The sequence below is a fragment of the Poromitra crassiceps genome (assembly GCF_964638095.1).
Source record: "Poromitra crassiceps genome assembly, chromosome: 11".
NCBI classification, from domain to species: Eukaryota; Metazoa; Chordata; class Actinopteri; order Beryciformes; family Melamphaidae; genus Poromitra; species Poromitra crassiceps.
Window position 1 is genome coordinate 47065949 of NC_139643.1, and position 16354 is coordinate 47082302.

The 16354-nt window shown below is 42.9% G+C and overlaps 1 protein-coding gene across 1 annotated transcript in view; it reads right to left on the minus strand.

Moving 5' to 3' along the window:
* Positions 1-16354, minus strand: part of nudcd1 (NudC domain containing 1) — a 56500-nt gene that overhangs the window by 1350 nt on the left and 38796 nt on the right. The window contains exons 8-9 of the mRNA XM_083645556.1: positions 15733-15858; positions 3896-4055 (exon numbers count right to left, since the gene is read on the minus strand). Of these exons, the coding sequence (XP_083501682.1) occupies positions 3896-4055; positions 15733-15858 (286 nt within the window). The remainder of the gene's footprint in view (positions 1-3895; positions 4056-15732; positions 15859-16354) is intronic.

The following is a 16354-nucleotide window of genomic DNA, read 5'->3' on the forward strand; positions in this document are numbered from 1 at the left end:
AGAGGAAAAGATCTAGCGCTGGTGAGTCCAGCTTTCTCTGGATGGAGCGCTGCTTCGGACACAGCTTGGATTTCACTCTCTCAAAGTTCTAAGAGTCCAGACCAGACAGCAGAATTTAATTTGGGCATCTCCATAAGGAGGGAGAGATGTTCTTTTGTCCTGCAGCCCGACTTTGTGATTGAGGCTGAGGAGACGGGTGTATTTTAATCATCCTAATAGAGCTTAAAGAGCCCAATACATAACTGCCACATTATGGCTTAATTTAACTGATGTCTTGGATTAGGGCCAACGTTTCACAAAAATGTATTATTTCAACTTTAGATTTACAAACTTGGTTGTTACAGCTTGTGATGACTAAATATCTTATTTATATGCATTTTAGGCTGTAAAAGTTTTGTTTGTAACCATTACAAAACAAGGCTAGCTCGAAACCTAGCATACGGCCGTGGCCTGAAAAATGCTGACGAATGTAGGCAGGCCTTCTTCTGCATGGTGAAGCGAATGCCACGCATATGTTGTTGTACTAGGCCCCATTGTAATGACACTTTTGTGTAGCTTTGCCCCGCCCCCTTGCCCTTCAAAATGGAGGGATTGAAATCAATTACCTAGGAAATGGGACACCACTCATTTCATCATCATTCTGCCAAACTTGGATAATAACGTCCGCAGATTCTCCTAAATATACTATTTTTGCTGAAGTGCGGGTTTCCCTCTGTATACTATTTTGTCATCATATTGCACATTTCCACAAACTAAATCATTAAATTCCTGAGACATACAAACTTATTAATATTTAAATTCAGGAGACAACAGACAACTCTTGTACAAAAAGTTGTATTAAACAATACACTATTTTATTAGTTCCCTGGAAAACATGATTATAACATTATAGTAGGATACTATAATATATTAAAGACCCCAAAGTCAAAAATCTGTTTTTCTTCATGTTCCTACAGTTGGCTGTCTGAGCTTCACCGTGCAGAATGATGTCTGTGCCGGGTTTGACACTAGAAGCTGTTTCCACAATCATCTGCTGAAAGTGGAAAGTTTCTCTGAGCTCACTGAAAAAGGCAGTTTTCAACAAGCAAGATTTGTGACATCACAAATCTTGGAGCCAATCCCTGTCCAGTATTCAGCAGTTAAAGCCCCAACACATTCTTACTGCCAAATCCTCCTATACTGCAGATCGGTCAGGAACCCTTGTCATCACTTTGTCACGAGTGAGAATGTGTTGAAAGCCCGTGTTGAATGCTGTGATTGGCTCGTTATGTTTTAAATAACTCTGATTGGTTGCTTTGGATTTTTAAATGAGGGATAAGGAGGGGAAGTCATTTTAAGGATTTTAACAAGATAATTTAACCTTTTTTGTAGGAAAAACCATCAGACACAAATTCTTATTCATAGTGGAGTATTTTATACACATCTTGAAACATGACTTTAGGGGGTCTTTAAAATGTATGTTGATATTGTACATAATATCCTGGTTTTCAGACATGTAAAATGCCAAAATGTTATTGGGACGATTTGCTTTTGCTTCTCTCCGCATGTCCCCCCGGCCCATCCATCAACCATTTAGATTCTCATTGCCATTACTCAGCGACAAAACCTGATTACAGGCACAAGCCCACAGCCAAAAAGGTGCAGGGCCCTGGCGCCTGACCTGACACCTGACACGACGCCTGGAGCAAGGGCAAGAGCAAAGGTTGTCATTGCTAGTTTCTAGCACACTTTTCCTTTTAATTACCACTGGGTCAGTACATCAACGGACGTGTTTCAGCGCCCTAGTGGTCATTAAAAGAAAAAAGGGTAGATTTTGAGTGCTAGAAAGTAGCAATAACAACGCTTGCTGTTGCACCGGGCGTAAAATAGGGCCCGCAGTGTTTACAGACAAGATGATCATGTATTGGAGCTTTAATATTCACTCATTGGTGTGCAAAGGGAATACTAACATATTTGTTATTTATCCTTTATTTAACCAGGTGAGTCCCATTGAGATTTTCACATCTTTTACAAGGGATTTATAATATATTGGCACACTGCTTTCTATCGGACCATAACAAGCTTGAATTTGATGTTATATTAATACTCCTGCATGTTCTGAGCATATTTGATATATCTTCATTCCAGCCACAGTTGACTCGCTGAGGTAATTTCTAAAAGTATCACTAGAGAATCCTCTGTATGCTCACACTGGATGATGCATTGCATATGTAATTGGACAGAACGGTAAAACTCTCCTGTGTAAAGAAAAAAGAAAAAGAAAAATGGAGATGTCATACTTGTCGAAGGGGGGAAATTGAAATGAAGAGAGGCCGAGGGAAGGAGACTCACTGACAGAGACAGAGAGACAGACGGAGAGAAATAGAGAGACAGAGAAATGGAGAGACAGAGAAATATAGAGACAGAGAAATAGAGAGACAGAGGAAGAGAGAGACATAGAAATAGAGAGAGAAAGAGGAAGATAGATAGAGAAATAGAGAGACAGAGGAAGAGAGAGAGAGAGAAATAGAGAGACAGAGGAAGACAGAGAAATAGAGAGACAGAGGAAGAGAGACAAATAGGGAGACAGAGAAATATAGAGACAGAGGAAGAGAGAGAGACAGATAGAGAGACGGAGGAAGAGAGATAGAGAAATAGAGAGAGACAGAGGAAGAGAGAGAGAGAGACAGATAAATAGAGAGACAGAGGAAGAGAGATAGAGAAATAGAGAGACAGAGGAAGAGAGAGAGAGAGACAGATAAATAGAGAGACAGAGGAAGAGAGATAGAGAAATAGAGAGAGACAGAGGAAGAGAGAGATAGAGAAATAGAGACAGAGGAAGAGAGAGACAGAGAAATAGAGACAGAGGAAGAGAGAGACAGAAAAATAGAGAGACAGAGGAAGAGAGACAAATAGGGAGACAGAGAAATATAGAGACACAGAGGAAGAGAGACAGAGAAATAGAGAGATAGAGAAATAGAGAGAGACGGAGGAAGAGAGACAGAGAAATAGAGAGAGACAGAGGAAGAGAGAGACAGAGAAATAGAGAGACAGAGGAAGAGAGACAGAGAAATAGAGAGACAGAGAAATAGAGAGAGACAGAGAAATAGAGACAAAGAAATAGAGAGAGAGGAAGATAGACAGAGAGGAAGAGAGAGAATTCTGGAAGCTCTAGACTGGGTTATTGGATTGAAGTGACTTCATATGCACAAGATAATCAAGTTATCGCACTTAGTTTTATTATTAAGACGTATTTCAATGGTTTACATAACAGAATATGGTTCCATTAATGTTCCCATTTTCATGCAAATTTGCATGCTAGCTAATTCCTGTTTTACAAATGTATTTATCTTTTTCTGCGCTTTGAGCGTCGCAAGCCAAAGTGCCATCCAGTTCCATTGTATTAGAGAGAAGGCAGACATACCGACAACTCGCATCAAAACAACCTAGATGGATAAATAGCACTATAGGTGAGAGGAAAAAATTATGTAGTTTTGATTTTAGCTAGCTGTTCCTTTAAGATGTTTACATGTCCATAACCTAATCACAGTGTTACAGTAGCATGTCAGCATGCATGTAAACGTAGAAAGTGATGGAAACTGTTACAGCGGTAATCTATTAAATAAAAATGCTATATTTGGTGCTGAGCACTCATTGCTGTTGTGTTTCTGCACTTTCAAGCACCTGTCAATCAATCAGTGTGGGCGGACTAACCACAGAACCAACTAACTCCCGAGTTCATCTCCTATTTATTTCAAACTCCAAATGTATTCTAACTGTTGATGCTGCTGGAACACATGTAATCATGTCTTTCCTGGAAAAGACCTACCTGACACGGGGTGTCTAGAACGGCAAATGTAGCAATCTTTCAGTTATTTGTAGCAAATTGTGCAAATGACGACTTTGACGCTCTTACCCAGGGCGTTGAATGTGGCGACGTGCTCCCACATGTTGCTGGGCTGGTCGGGCCGCGGCTGCCACACCAGGGCGTCCACGTCGTGTCGCAGGCAGAGGCAGGGCATGTCGGTCGGGTTCACGTCCACCGTGAACAGGTACTGGTGGCTCCCCAGATTCACCTGCAGAGACAGACAAGAGCACAAACGCAATGGTGGGCCTTCCAGAATTAGCTGCTTTTTCCAGTCTATTCCACCATGTCAATGGGTATTTGTTTCTGTGCGTAGCCCTCCGTGATACACAAACACAGATGCTTTGCACTAGGGCTGCACAATGAATCGTATTTTCATCGTCATCGCAATATGAACATGCGCAATAAACACATCGCAAAGACTGCCTGAAACGCAATGAATAACAAAAGTGGTTTTATTTACATGCGTCATGCATTCCCACTCAACATCTGACCATTTTGTCTTGTGTTGTAAATCCAGCGTAAAAAAGATATAGGAAGAGTATAGCTAATATGCACACTTTAATATTAGTTTATTTATCGCAAGTCGTATCGTCGTCATCGCTATATTGAACAATGTTATCGCACATCGCAGATTTTCCTCATGGCGTGCAGGCCTACTTTGCACCCCAGGGATCAAAATGGAGGCATGTCGGTGGCGGGCTGAGAGACCTGTGACTTTCCAGACTCCATGACACATTATCTCCTCATGCTCAAGACAATTTCCTGTGGGCCTCCTCCACTGTGAGAAGCTGTATCATTCTCCTATCAGTCCAAGTCAGGTTGATTAAGCCACCATGAGTTCACACATAAAAACACCCAATAACACAACCTCAAAATCAATGGTCTATTAGCAGATCAGGAGAATAGAACATTCACCAAGCGGGACAGAAAATCAAATCAAACCAGATTGCATCTGAGGATGTGTGTGCAATTACCCACACAATGTCATTTGTCTACCATGCTTCTTCCCACATGGTGACTGCTAGCGTTAACAGGAGGGATTTACTCCTCTGTGTGTGTGTGTGTGTGTGTGTGTGTGTGTGTGTGTGTGTGTGTGTGCGTGTGTGTGGCAGCTCTCCATACTCAAATTCAGCACGCCGATTATGGGCGCAACCTTTTATTGAATAGCACTTAATAACAGCAGCCATAAAAAGTCCACGTTTTTGCCGCACATGACCTCATCCTGACGAACGCCCTTGACGTAACTTAGGTGTGCGTGTGTGGCTTTAGCGCTATTCCAGTCTGCCTCCATTTGTTTTGGAAAGCAAAAAAGTGACCCCGGTGACGTCTTCGCTCCTCGTCACCAAGCACCCGTTCACACCAAGCACCCGTTCACACCAAGCACCCGTTCACACCAAGCACCCGTTCACACCAAGCACCCGTTCACACCGAGCACCCGTTCACACCAAGCACCCGTTCACACCAAGCACCCGTTCACACCAAGCCGTGCCGAGCAGACGGGTCAACCCACATCCTGCCAAATGTGAATGTGACTGCCGACGTTGTTCACAGGTTGTCGGGCGGCACCGGCGTCCTCCTCCCCCGTCTCAATACACACTCGACAGGCTTTGGGGAAAAAATTGGACATAAACTTGCCCATATGGTGCCAAGCTGACAGTTCTGCACAATGACAAGCCTTTCAGCAAGCCATCACTCATCCACTCTAAAACTCATTTTCCTGACATTCTTGACATTCATTTTCTTCGCTCGGGCTTTTGTCGAGCCTGTGTGTGTGTGTGTGTGTGTGTGTGTGTGTGTGTGTCTGTGTGTGTGTGTGTGTGTGTGTGTGTGTGTGTGTCTGTGTGTGTGTGTGAGCCGACTGACAATGACTCCAGTGATTGCTCTGGTCACGGTTTGTGATGAGCAACAACAGAACACGCACACCAACCCCAACGGAAGAAGTATGAGAACGATTTGCCATCAACCTAACAGAAAGTTCTTTCAGACGTCGTCTTCCTGATTTGGGAGACGTAATTCGGTGGCCTGCTGGTATCGGGCATTATCTTTCATCACGATTCATGAAAGAGACCATCGTAACGGTTTGAATTCCATTTCTTAAACTCTTGCTATGTCAACGATAATATTTTCAGTATCAATCCCAGAGCTACCCCTAAAAACACATCTCTAAGTAAGCAAGTAACCAGGTTAGTGCTGGCTACGTGCTCGCCAGCTGGGTGTCTTAATTTATCATGATAAAGATGAGAAATAAAATAAATTCACCAGTAATAACTGACTGCCTCATCTTAACAACCACCATTACTACCAATATACACTTAGCAAGTTCTACGCCTGCAACATTAGATCCTAAAGAAAGGATAAACCCACTTAGAAGAAAATGATGACGTAAACCCCAAGTTTCATGCATATTCAAGCAAAACTATGGAAATTATGTCATTACCATCTTTGCAGCCTGTGACAAAGTGGTAATTTTGATGCTTAAGTGTAACACCTCAGATACAGATACAGTATCTGGTATCTTCTGTAGTATCTTCTGAACTATTCATTGCAGGTATAAAAACAATCCTTCCTCTCAGCTTATAAACCCATTTAATTATACATGGACAAAATGATCTCCAGCTGAAAACCAATGAAAGAATCAGACAAAGTCAAACATCTGAGCTGATACAGATATGATGATAAAACATGACTAGGAAAGCATCTCCAAAACAAAGGTCCTATATAACGTAATATATACCAATCTGCAGTCACTAAAGGAACTTGTCGGTCAGGAAGCCTGTTCGGGGCGGAAGAGAACTGGTGGGAATCGCGTCATGCTGCTACGTCCTGCCAGTGAAGCTCCCCACTGTCAGGTGAAAAGAAGCGACTGGCAACGCGCATGTGTCGGAGGAAGCATGGTGCTAGTCTACGGCTCTCCCCAGATCGGCAGAGGGTGGAGCAGCGACCGGGGCAGCAGTTGGGGGAAATTGGCCAAGTACAATTGGTGAGAAAATTGGGGGAAGGGGGGTCAGAAAAAATATTCTTTTTTTTCCACACCTGAAACTGGACGTGACAACTCAGAACAGAAAAGAATTGCACAATTGTAGCCAGAAATATGACTGAATTTACATTGGATCTGTTGCCAGACTTCCAATGCAGCTGTTGAGGTCTCATTCTGCCATTTAGTTTTCGCCAAAGGAGCACTGACAATACATCTTTTCTAGCCAATATCCACAGAACACAAGACCCGGACTGAACCATGGTGCTTGACTTGACACAAGACCCGGACTGAACCATGGTGCTTGACTTGACACAAGACCCGGACTGAACCATGGTGCTTGACTTGACACAAGACCCGGACTGAACCATGGTGCTTGACTTGACACAAGACCCGGACTGAACCATGGTGCTTGACTTGACACAAGACCCGGACTGAACCATGGTGCTTGACTTGACACAAGACCCGGACTGAACCATGGTGCTTGACTTGACACAAGACCCGGACTGAACCATGGTGCTTGACTTGACACAAGACCCGGACTGAACCATGGTGCTTTACTGGTATTATTTTGTATTTGGATCATTTCGGTTCACACTGCTTCATGAGAAGTGAAGCAGAGCTTGAAAAGAAGTCACACTGACTCACTAGTGGGAACAAAGCTACAAAACCTGTTGTACTTTGTGGTGCCGGTCATGTCAACTATCCCTAAGACCATAGCCTTGAGAGGTGATCTCTAACTTAGCTGGTACAAATCCAGTTATATCTGGCTCTAATGAATAATAATAATAATAATAATAATAATAATAATAATAATAATAATAATAATAATAATAATAATAATAAATTGTATTTGTATTGCACTTTTCATTTTGGACAAAATCCCAAAGTGCTACAGAGTAAAAAAAAAAAAAAAAAAATATTAAAAGAATAAAAATGAAAGGAGAATAAAAAAAGAAATAAAAAAAAAGAACATAAAAAGCCTAAAAACTAAGGAAAGCACAAAACTAGGAGAAGGCTTTATTAAAGAGGAAAGTTTTCAGTCCCTTTTTAAAAGCATCGACCGGAGCGGCGTAGCAGAAGGCCCGATCTCCCCATGGTGCGGAGCTTGGTTCTGGGGGGATGGAGGAGGTGGTTGTTATTTGAGCGGAGGTTGCGGGAGGAGGTTTGTGTTATGAGGAGTTCCTTGAGGTATGGGGGGGCTAATTGCCATCTTAGCACAGCAATCACACACTGGTAAATTACCTGCCCACACATTAATGTACTTAATGTATCTAAGTGGGAAGTAAGGTAAAAGTAATCGACTACTTTATAGTCTACTCAACAGATCTGTATAAAAGCCAACATTTTATCGACAGCATGCTTCATTGCCCATCATCATCAGCATCATCAAGGTTTCTAGAAATATAAAATAAAATGTATACACTCATTATGCTCTGCACCCTGAACTAGCCTCTCTATGAAGGCCGGCCTCATCCCCAGTGGTCTCATTAACCGAAGATTTTCAGTCTTTTACAGATTTTCGACAGAGAAATCTGAAGGTTGGTAATAGATTACGACAGAGAATCTTTACGACCATGTCTGTCAAAATGACAGACAACGAAAAAGTGGAACGCATCCTCCCCATACTGCATCTATACTGTTCATTCTACCTCATCTTCCAATTCAACACATGTTTGAAGTCAGTGGTTCAGTATTCCCCTGATGACTCATCTAGTGACCGGGGTCACTTGAAAGCACATCCTATGAAGTTCAGCAGGTCGATAATGAAACACCATTTTTTTTAAGACAAGGAGAAACTGCACCATGAGGCTTTTATCTCATTATTTCCCAAGACATCCTCTCCAGCCTCCTGATGAGATGTGCCAATCAAAAGAATAATAAGTTCTACAGACTAGAAGTAACCACCTCTCTGTTGTATGCCTGCTTGCAGTGCACATCCATGTCTGTCCAGACTCATAAAGAGGAAGAGGCCAGAAGTCAGCTGAAATGCCAGGTCTCCCTCGTGCTGAACCTTTCCTATAAGAGGACAAGTCTTTGTTTATTTGGACTAGTGTCTCCTGTCTGAGAGGACACATCTTTGTTTATTTGGACTGTCTCGTCTCCTGTCTGAGAGGACACATCTTTGTTTATTTGGACTGTCTCGTCTCCTGTCTGAGAGGACACATCTTTGTTTATTTGGACTGTCTCGTCTCCTGTCTGAGAGGACACATCTTTGTTTATTTGGACTGTCTCATCTCCTGTCTGAGAGGACACATCTTTGTTTATTTGGACTGTCTCGTCTCCTGTCTGAGAGGACACATCTTTGTTTATTTGGACTGTCTCGTCTCCTGTCTGAGAGGACACATCTTTGTTTATTTGGACTGTCTCATCTCCTGTCTGAGAGGACACATCTTTGTTTATTTGGACTGTCTCATCTCCTGTCTGAGAGGACACATCGTTGTTTATTTGGACTGTCTCATCTCCTGTCTGAGAGGACACATCTTTGTTTATTTGGACTGTCTCGTCTCCTGTCTGAGAGGACACATCTTTGTTTATTTGGACTGTCTCGTCTCCTGTCTGAGAGGACACATCTTTGTTTATTTGGACTGTCTCGTCTCCTGTCTGAGAGGACACATCTTTGTTTATTTGGACTGTCTCGTCTCCTGTCTGAGAGGACACATCTTTGTTTATTTGGACTGTCTCGTCTCCTGTCTGAGAGGACACATCTTTGTTTATTTGGACTGTCTCGTCTCCTGTCTGAGAGGACACATCTTTGTTTATTTGGACTGTCTCGTCTCCTGTCTGAGAGGACACATCTTTGTTTATTTGGACTGTCTCGTCTCCTGTCTGAGAGGACACGTCTTTGTTTATTTGGACTGTCTCGTCTCCTGTCTGAGAGGCTGCACTTTGACTTTAAAAAAGCGCCCAAATGTTTTGTTTGATTGTCAAGAGACCCGTTGCGTCAAACAACACGCAGCCACGATGGCATTTGATATCCTTCAGTCGACTACGTGAAGATCAATGCATGACAGCATAATGAAAGACGGGGGCACCATGAAGGAACCTCTGTCAGTCCTACGAAAGGGGGAGCAGCCTGTTGTGCAGACTACAGATTACAGAGCATTTCAAATATCCGCTGAGAATGAAAAGATGATGCACATCTGCGACACGTATAGACCTAGCCTACATCACCTTTACATTACCTGAATGAGATGAGATGATGAGATAAACTTCATTGTCACTTCATGGTACAAGTATCACGAGCGAAATTCTGCTTGGTTCGCTCTCAGAGTCGGAGAGCAAAACCGGGTCGCCATTGAACAGCGCCAGCAATAATGTATGTATGAATGTATCATACATAATCATTCAATCTTTCTAAAATATAGAAGTTCTCATCATTTTGTCAAAACGACTTGATTATACTGACTATCCTGTTTAAACGATCGTCATTTTGCGCTCTCACGTCTCTCTCTCTCTCTGCAATATGTTGTTGAGTGAGCGGACTGTAAAAAGGTATTAGGCGGATATGACTCACAGCCTCCTTTGTGTCGGGGCATAAAGACCAGCCTCCATCTTTTCAATTTGGACAGCACCCAAGTAAGAGGAGGCGGCGGCAACGGTTCTTTTAAGCCGAGAGCTTTTAAGAAGGTCGGCGTACATCGTCGCGGGCGGGCGGGCGGGCGACTGAAGCGTCGGGTGGGAAGGGAAGAATAGGGGGGGATAATAAGGCTTCTTGGATGAGGTACAGATAAACACGGGCGTGTGTGTACTGTTTGTACCGTACAAACAATGAGCAGCATTCACAAACAGAGGTACAGGTGCGATCACTTAGGAGCGGCTGCTGCTGCTCAGCCCGGCTCTATTTGCCGAGTAAATGGAGAGGAGGACATGAAGGGGGGCTTTTAATCATCAGCCTGAGCAGATAGACTGTACCTTTACACGCAACTGCTCATTATCAGCATGGCATTAACATGGAACCATTGTGAGAGAGGCTGTGTGATGGCGACCTCTCAAACAAATACACACAGGATCTGATTGAACATTTTGTGCGAATGAAACGGCAAAACTGAAAGGAGAGAACATCAGTGACGCTATTGACTAATGTCTGCAAATTTAGTCTATTCCATACGGCTGTACATTATGTGCTCTGGGTGTGTGTGTGTGCGTGCGTGTGTGCGGGGGGGCATTACCTTATCTTATATTACCTTTAAGTACATTTTAAAAATATGGGTTGTACAGTATCACATCATGGGAGTACTATATTTGATTAAATCCTTGGTGCTGCTAATCATTTTGTAAGAACGACGTGTCACCTTAAATTATAGCCATCTCATTTTGGAACAAAACAAGGACAGACATGGACATGGACATGGACAGCCCAAGGACAGCCATGAGGAGTATGAGGTGAAAAAAGGACATTGCGATTTAATGTCCTTTTTCACCTCATTATTCCTATAAGGAAAATGTCAATTTATCGATGTTTCGGGGGAACGAAAATTGACATTTTCCTTATGAGATGTAAACATATTCTATTTCTAATCCCAATTAAAATACATTCTCAGAGAGAAAGACTGCAAAACGTGCCAGGGGAATGTTTCTCCTTGGTGCAGATAATAGCTAGAGGAGTTGCAGTTGAAAACCTGAGTGGGGGATGTGAACAAGACAGCCTCTCTAGAGCCCTTGAGCAAGGCACTGAACCTCCAAATGCTCCAGAGAAGCTATACAGTACAAGGCTGCGGGCCGGTCGCACTGTGCAGCTGCCCAGTATGAAATGTGTGTGTATTCTGCAGCACTCCTCCTCATTATGCGAATTGCTCAAATTTCTCAACATGCAACTCTTAGCAACCAAGTTCAATTTCATCCACTAGGCCTATAGATGACATTCCATTCATAAAAGCTCATAGGAAACTACATTGCTGGGTCATATAGGGATTTCCAGTGCAGGTGTTTAATTTTGGTGGTCGCCATTTTGAAAGGCTAAGATGGCCACCATAGTGACTTTGAAAAAAATGGCAACATTGGTTTTGGGTTTCGTCACACTCTAAGCTTTCCAAAAATGTATAGTTTACAAACTCTCCAAAAATTTTGAACGAAAATACATAAGGACCTGGACTACCTCCACAGCTACTCTCCAAGGCTACTGCCGTCATTAAGAATGTGTCCCAGCTATTCTCCAGTCTTGGCATGACAAGAGGTATCAAAGTGATAGGAGATTTGTTTGATGATGATAATAATAATGTACTGATGTCCTTTGAATTGGTCAAAAGCACATTCGGTGTGCCACAGAAGCAATTCTTTGCTTATCTTCAGGCTCGACATTTCATTAATATGGATGTTATATATATGGATATGGACCCCAGGAGGAAAAGGATAAGGCCCTTCTCGGGCATATGGAGAATTCTATTAACCATGAACAAAGGCTTAATCTCATATTTTTATGATGACTTCCTGAACGATAAAGACCAGAATATAGATCAAGTGACAGAGCGACGGGAAAAGGATCTTCAAACTGAATATGACAAGGAGGATAGCTGGGGAGAATCTATTGGAGCCTGTCACTCGCTCTTTTTCTGTAACAGATTTAAGGAAATGCAATATTGAATATTACACAGACCACATAGAACACCTCAAATTTGAAATAAAATGGACCCCAGTAGATCCCCTTTGTGTGCTAAATGTAGTGTTAGATGGCACTTATATACATTATATATATATATATATATATATATATATATATATATATATAGTTCATAAGTTGTGAAACAAACTTTCATGGCAAGAAGATGCATACTAATGAATTGGATCCAAGAAAAGGCCCCATCTGTAATGCAATGGTACAGAGAAATGTTGAGAGTACTTCCCATGGAAAGACTCCGTGCCAAAATAAAAGCTGATGAGACAGCTTCATAAAAATATGGCAGCCGCTAATAAGTGACTTAGCCCAGGATCTGAGTGATATACAGAGGATTGGAAAGGTCCAGAAGCCCTTCTACAATTTACTTAACCCATTGATACCTGATGCAGCATTTGCGTGTATATCCCTCATTTGTGTGTGTATCCCTTTAAGACCGCGAACCGCGTTAACGCGGTTCGCGGTCTTAAAGGGATACGCACACAAATGCTGCATCAGGTATCAATGGGTTAAACTGAAAGTATTTGCGTTAGGAACTGTATGTGCAATGTCCACAGGAAATATTCTCAGTGTTCGAATGTGTGTGTGTGTGTGAAGGATATCAAAGGCATCGTTATACCGTTATATAACCTACCGTACTTCCCCACTTTTCCGTCTTCTTGTTTTCCGTTTTGTCTGTCTGTTTTCATATGGGTTAATAATCATAGGCCTACTAAGCTGTAATCTGTGAAAATGAATACAAATTCCATTATAAAAAAAAACTGTGTCCAAATGTACTGTTAAAATAAGATTATTCGAGAGAGGAAATCTCTGCACAACCGTGTACGCCAGGTGCGTCGGAGAAGCAGGATCAGTTGAAGAGGAAGACTCCCGCACACTGACTTCACTTAAAGAAGAAGCAACGTTTCGGTTAAGCGACATTCATCTGGCATTATGGTATGACAAAGACTGGAACCTGTTTAAATAGGAAGCAGGAAAAGAACAATCAGCCAATGGGGCCCCATTGGCTGATTGTTCTTTACCATATGCCATATGAAGGTCGCTTGACCGAAACGTTGCATTTATTGAATAAAAGTCTTCTTTAAGTGAAGTCAGTGTGCGGGAGTCTTCCTCTTCAAAATAAGATTATTAAACAAAAACAACAACAACAACAACAAAACATAATTAGAACAAAAACAAAAACTGGAAGAACATCATTCTATTTTAGCTTGCAGCATACCGCCTTGGTTTGGCCTTTTTCTTTTCTTTTTTTCATAATGTTGTTTGTAAATGCTTGATGTTTACTTTTTACTTCATGTATGTGTATGATTGTGTTAGCAGGACTCTTTGGTCAGAGCATGGTAGGAAACTATATTTAATCAAAACTACGACCAAAAAAACTTGATATAAGATGGAGTGACAGCACATCTTTAGAAGCAACTTGCTTCTGAAGATGCTTCAAGTCCGACCAAGCAACCAACCGACCAACCGAGTGACTTGGAGCTGCTGGCCATGCTGGACGCAGCTAATAACTAAAATATGATGGCTGTGGCCCAGGAGGGTCCAGGAGGTAGAAACGGGTCTTCCACTAACCAGGTTTGTGGTTCGATCCCCGGTTCCTCTCCAGTGCGCATGTGGAAGTGTCCGTTGGGCGAGATACTGAACCCCAAGGCAAGTGAAGTAGCATTAGAATTGTAACATACTGAACCGGATGAGAACCAGATGCTGTGTTTAGTGTTTGTAGCAAAACGCTAATTTGCAACACCTGTCCACAGGAGGCTGCAACCCCCGCCAAGTGAGCTGTTTTATTGGAAACCAAATTAATATATTCTGAGAATGAGTATGAATATAAAATAGACCCCGATTCCAATGATTCAGCCTGTTAGTATTCACATCACGTGGAGGTGTGATACAAACAAAACAGGCAGCACGTGGTCCTTCTCCACTGGGCCTTTGGAGATCTCTTTGGTCAAGTGGGTTTCTAAACGGTAAGGCCAGCAGCGGCTCGCTCGCTGGAGATATGGAATAAAAAGAGTGTTCTCATAAGAGCAGTGAGCATCAGGCAGCCAGCAGGATACTTGAGGGGAATGAAGGATGAGAAGAGCCACTGGAAAAATGATGGAAAATGTTACTTCAGTTCGGTTCGGTTTTGAAGAAGTGGAGAAGGAAGATGTTTGCCGGTGTCTTAGGCTGGCTTTACGCGGTGGAACTTTCACGCAACTAGTTGCAAGTTGCATAAAACCTCATTTCCATGCAACTCCACAGTTACACAAAGCAATAGGCCCTTTTCACGGGGGCCATTTTGTGTCGAAAAGGCTGTGTAAACACAGGTGCAAGCAAAACACTAATGAGGGTTTCCAACTTCCATGATTGGAATTTGGAAACCCTCAATACCGTTTTGCTTGCACCGGTGTTTACACAGCCTTTTCGACACAAAATGGCCCCCGTGAAAAGGGTCTATTAAAAAATAATCAAGTCTCATGCAACACGGCAGTTTATTCCACTAAAACTAGCTAGCTAGCTAGATTGGTCATTTTCCATCTGTTGTATTGTCTTCTTGCTTGTTTTTTTTTATCATCACTTCAAGTGAGAATTGTCATTCTGCATCTTTGTATCTCCTTTCGTATCGTTTTCTCGCTGGAAAATATCAATTCGCCCTGCCGTACTACCTGTCCGTTTGTTGACACTGGTTCAGCCGGAGCCTACGTAATCAGCTGACCGGGTTATCAGCGTTTTGATTGGCTGTTGCGTGAAACTAGTCTCACAAAGTCAAGAGTTATGCAACTGTTGCAGCGGAGTTTCAGAGAAGTTTCAAGTGCGTTGCAGAAGGATTTACACCATGCAATTCATGTGCAACTTGGTTTCACCTAAAGTGCAAATTATGCTCGAGCGAAATCGCCGGCACTGACTGCGCCGAGGGGGTCGCCGCAGCTGGGCGTCCTATCGGCGCAGCTCGGCGTAGGGGGCGTGCAGCTCCTCGAAAATGTGACTCCGCGGCGTCAACTCCTGGTTGTGAGGAATGAGGAAATGCCATTTCCCCATTTAACAGCGCTTGTCCCTCATCTAGCAAAGCCTTCTGCAGGCTCACCGGAATGAGTTTTGAAATGGAGGGACAATAAAATGTCCCCCCACCGACATGATTGCAAGTTCTTGGTAAACGACACGATAACGGTTTGGACGTGTAACACCGCAGCCAACGCGCCGAGTTACGTTTGAGTATGCACAGTCTCGCTGTCGCCGCTCGGCGGCAGCAAGGCTCCAAGTCGAGGCTGCGCAGAACCTTATCAGCGCCTTAAGTTTGTTTAGGCCTTAACTCACCACCTGAGTGGGCTTCAGCGACACTCCGTCAAAGTGTGTGAGCCTGGAGCTGTCTTCTGGGAAGCCGTCGCAGTCCTCCAGCTCCTGAGAGTTGCAGGGGGGCTTGTCCTTGTCAGGGTTCGTGTTCTGGGGGAACAAACAGGGCATAATGAGAGGGAGACAGACACTCGCTTTGCATCTATTAACATGGAAAAGGCTTGATCTGCACAGAGGGCCTCAAGTGGAGGAGCTGAGATGATTTGAATGAAGGGTGAGAGAGGTTGGTGGCTTAAAAACGATGTTGAACATGAGACTGATGAGATCAGACCAGGACTCTGGAGACCAGAGAGCGTGATCATGTGTACAGAGAAGAGGGCTTGGAGCAGCTGGAGGAGAGGGTGAGGGGATAGACAGAGTGACGGTGAGGACTTCAGAGGAAGGAGGGATGTTAAATGCTCAAAGTGTGGACTCTAATAAGATCTGTATATCGCACAAATGTGGGTGATGACAGAGAAAGATCATTATAAAGAAGCCATTGGCTTTATTTATATAAAAGAAAAATCTTGCATACAAATGTTATGCTTCACAAATCCAAGGCTCTGCTTTATGAAAATTTGATGTTCAAGTAATATTTCATATAACC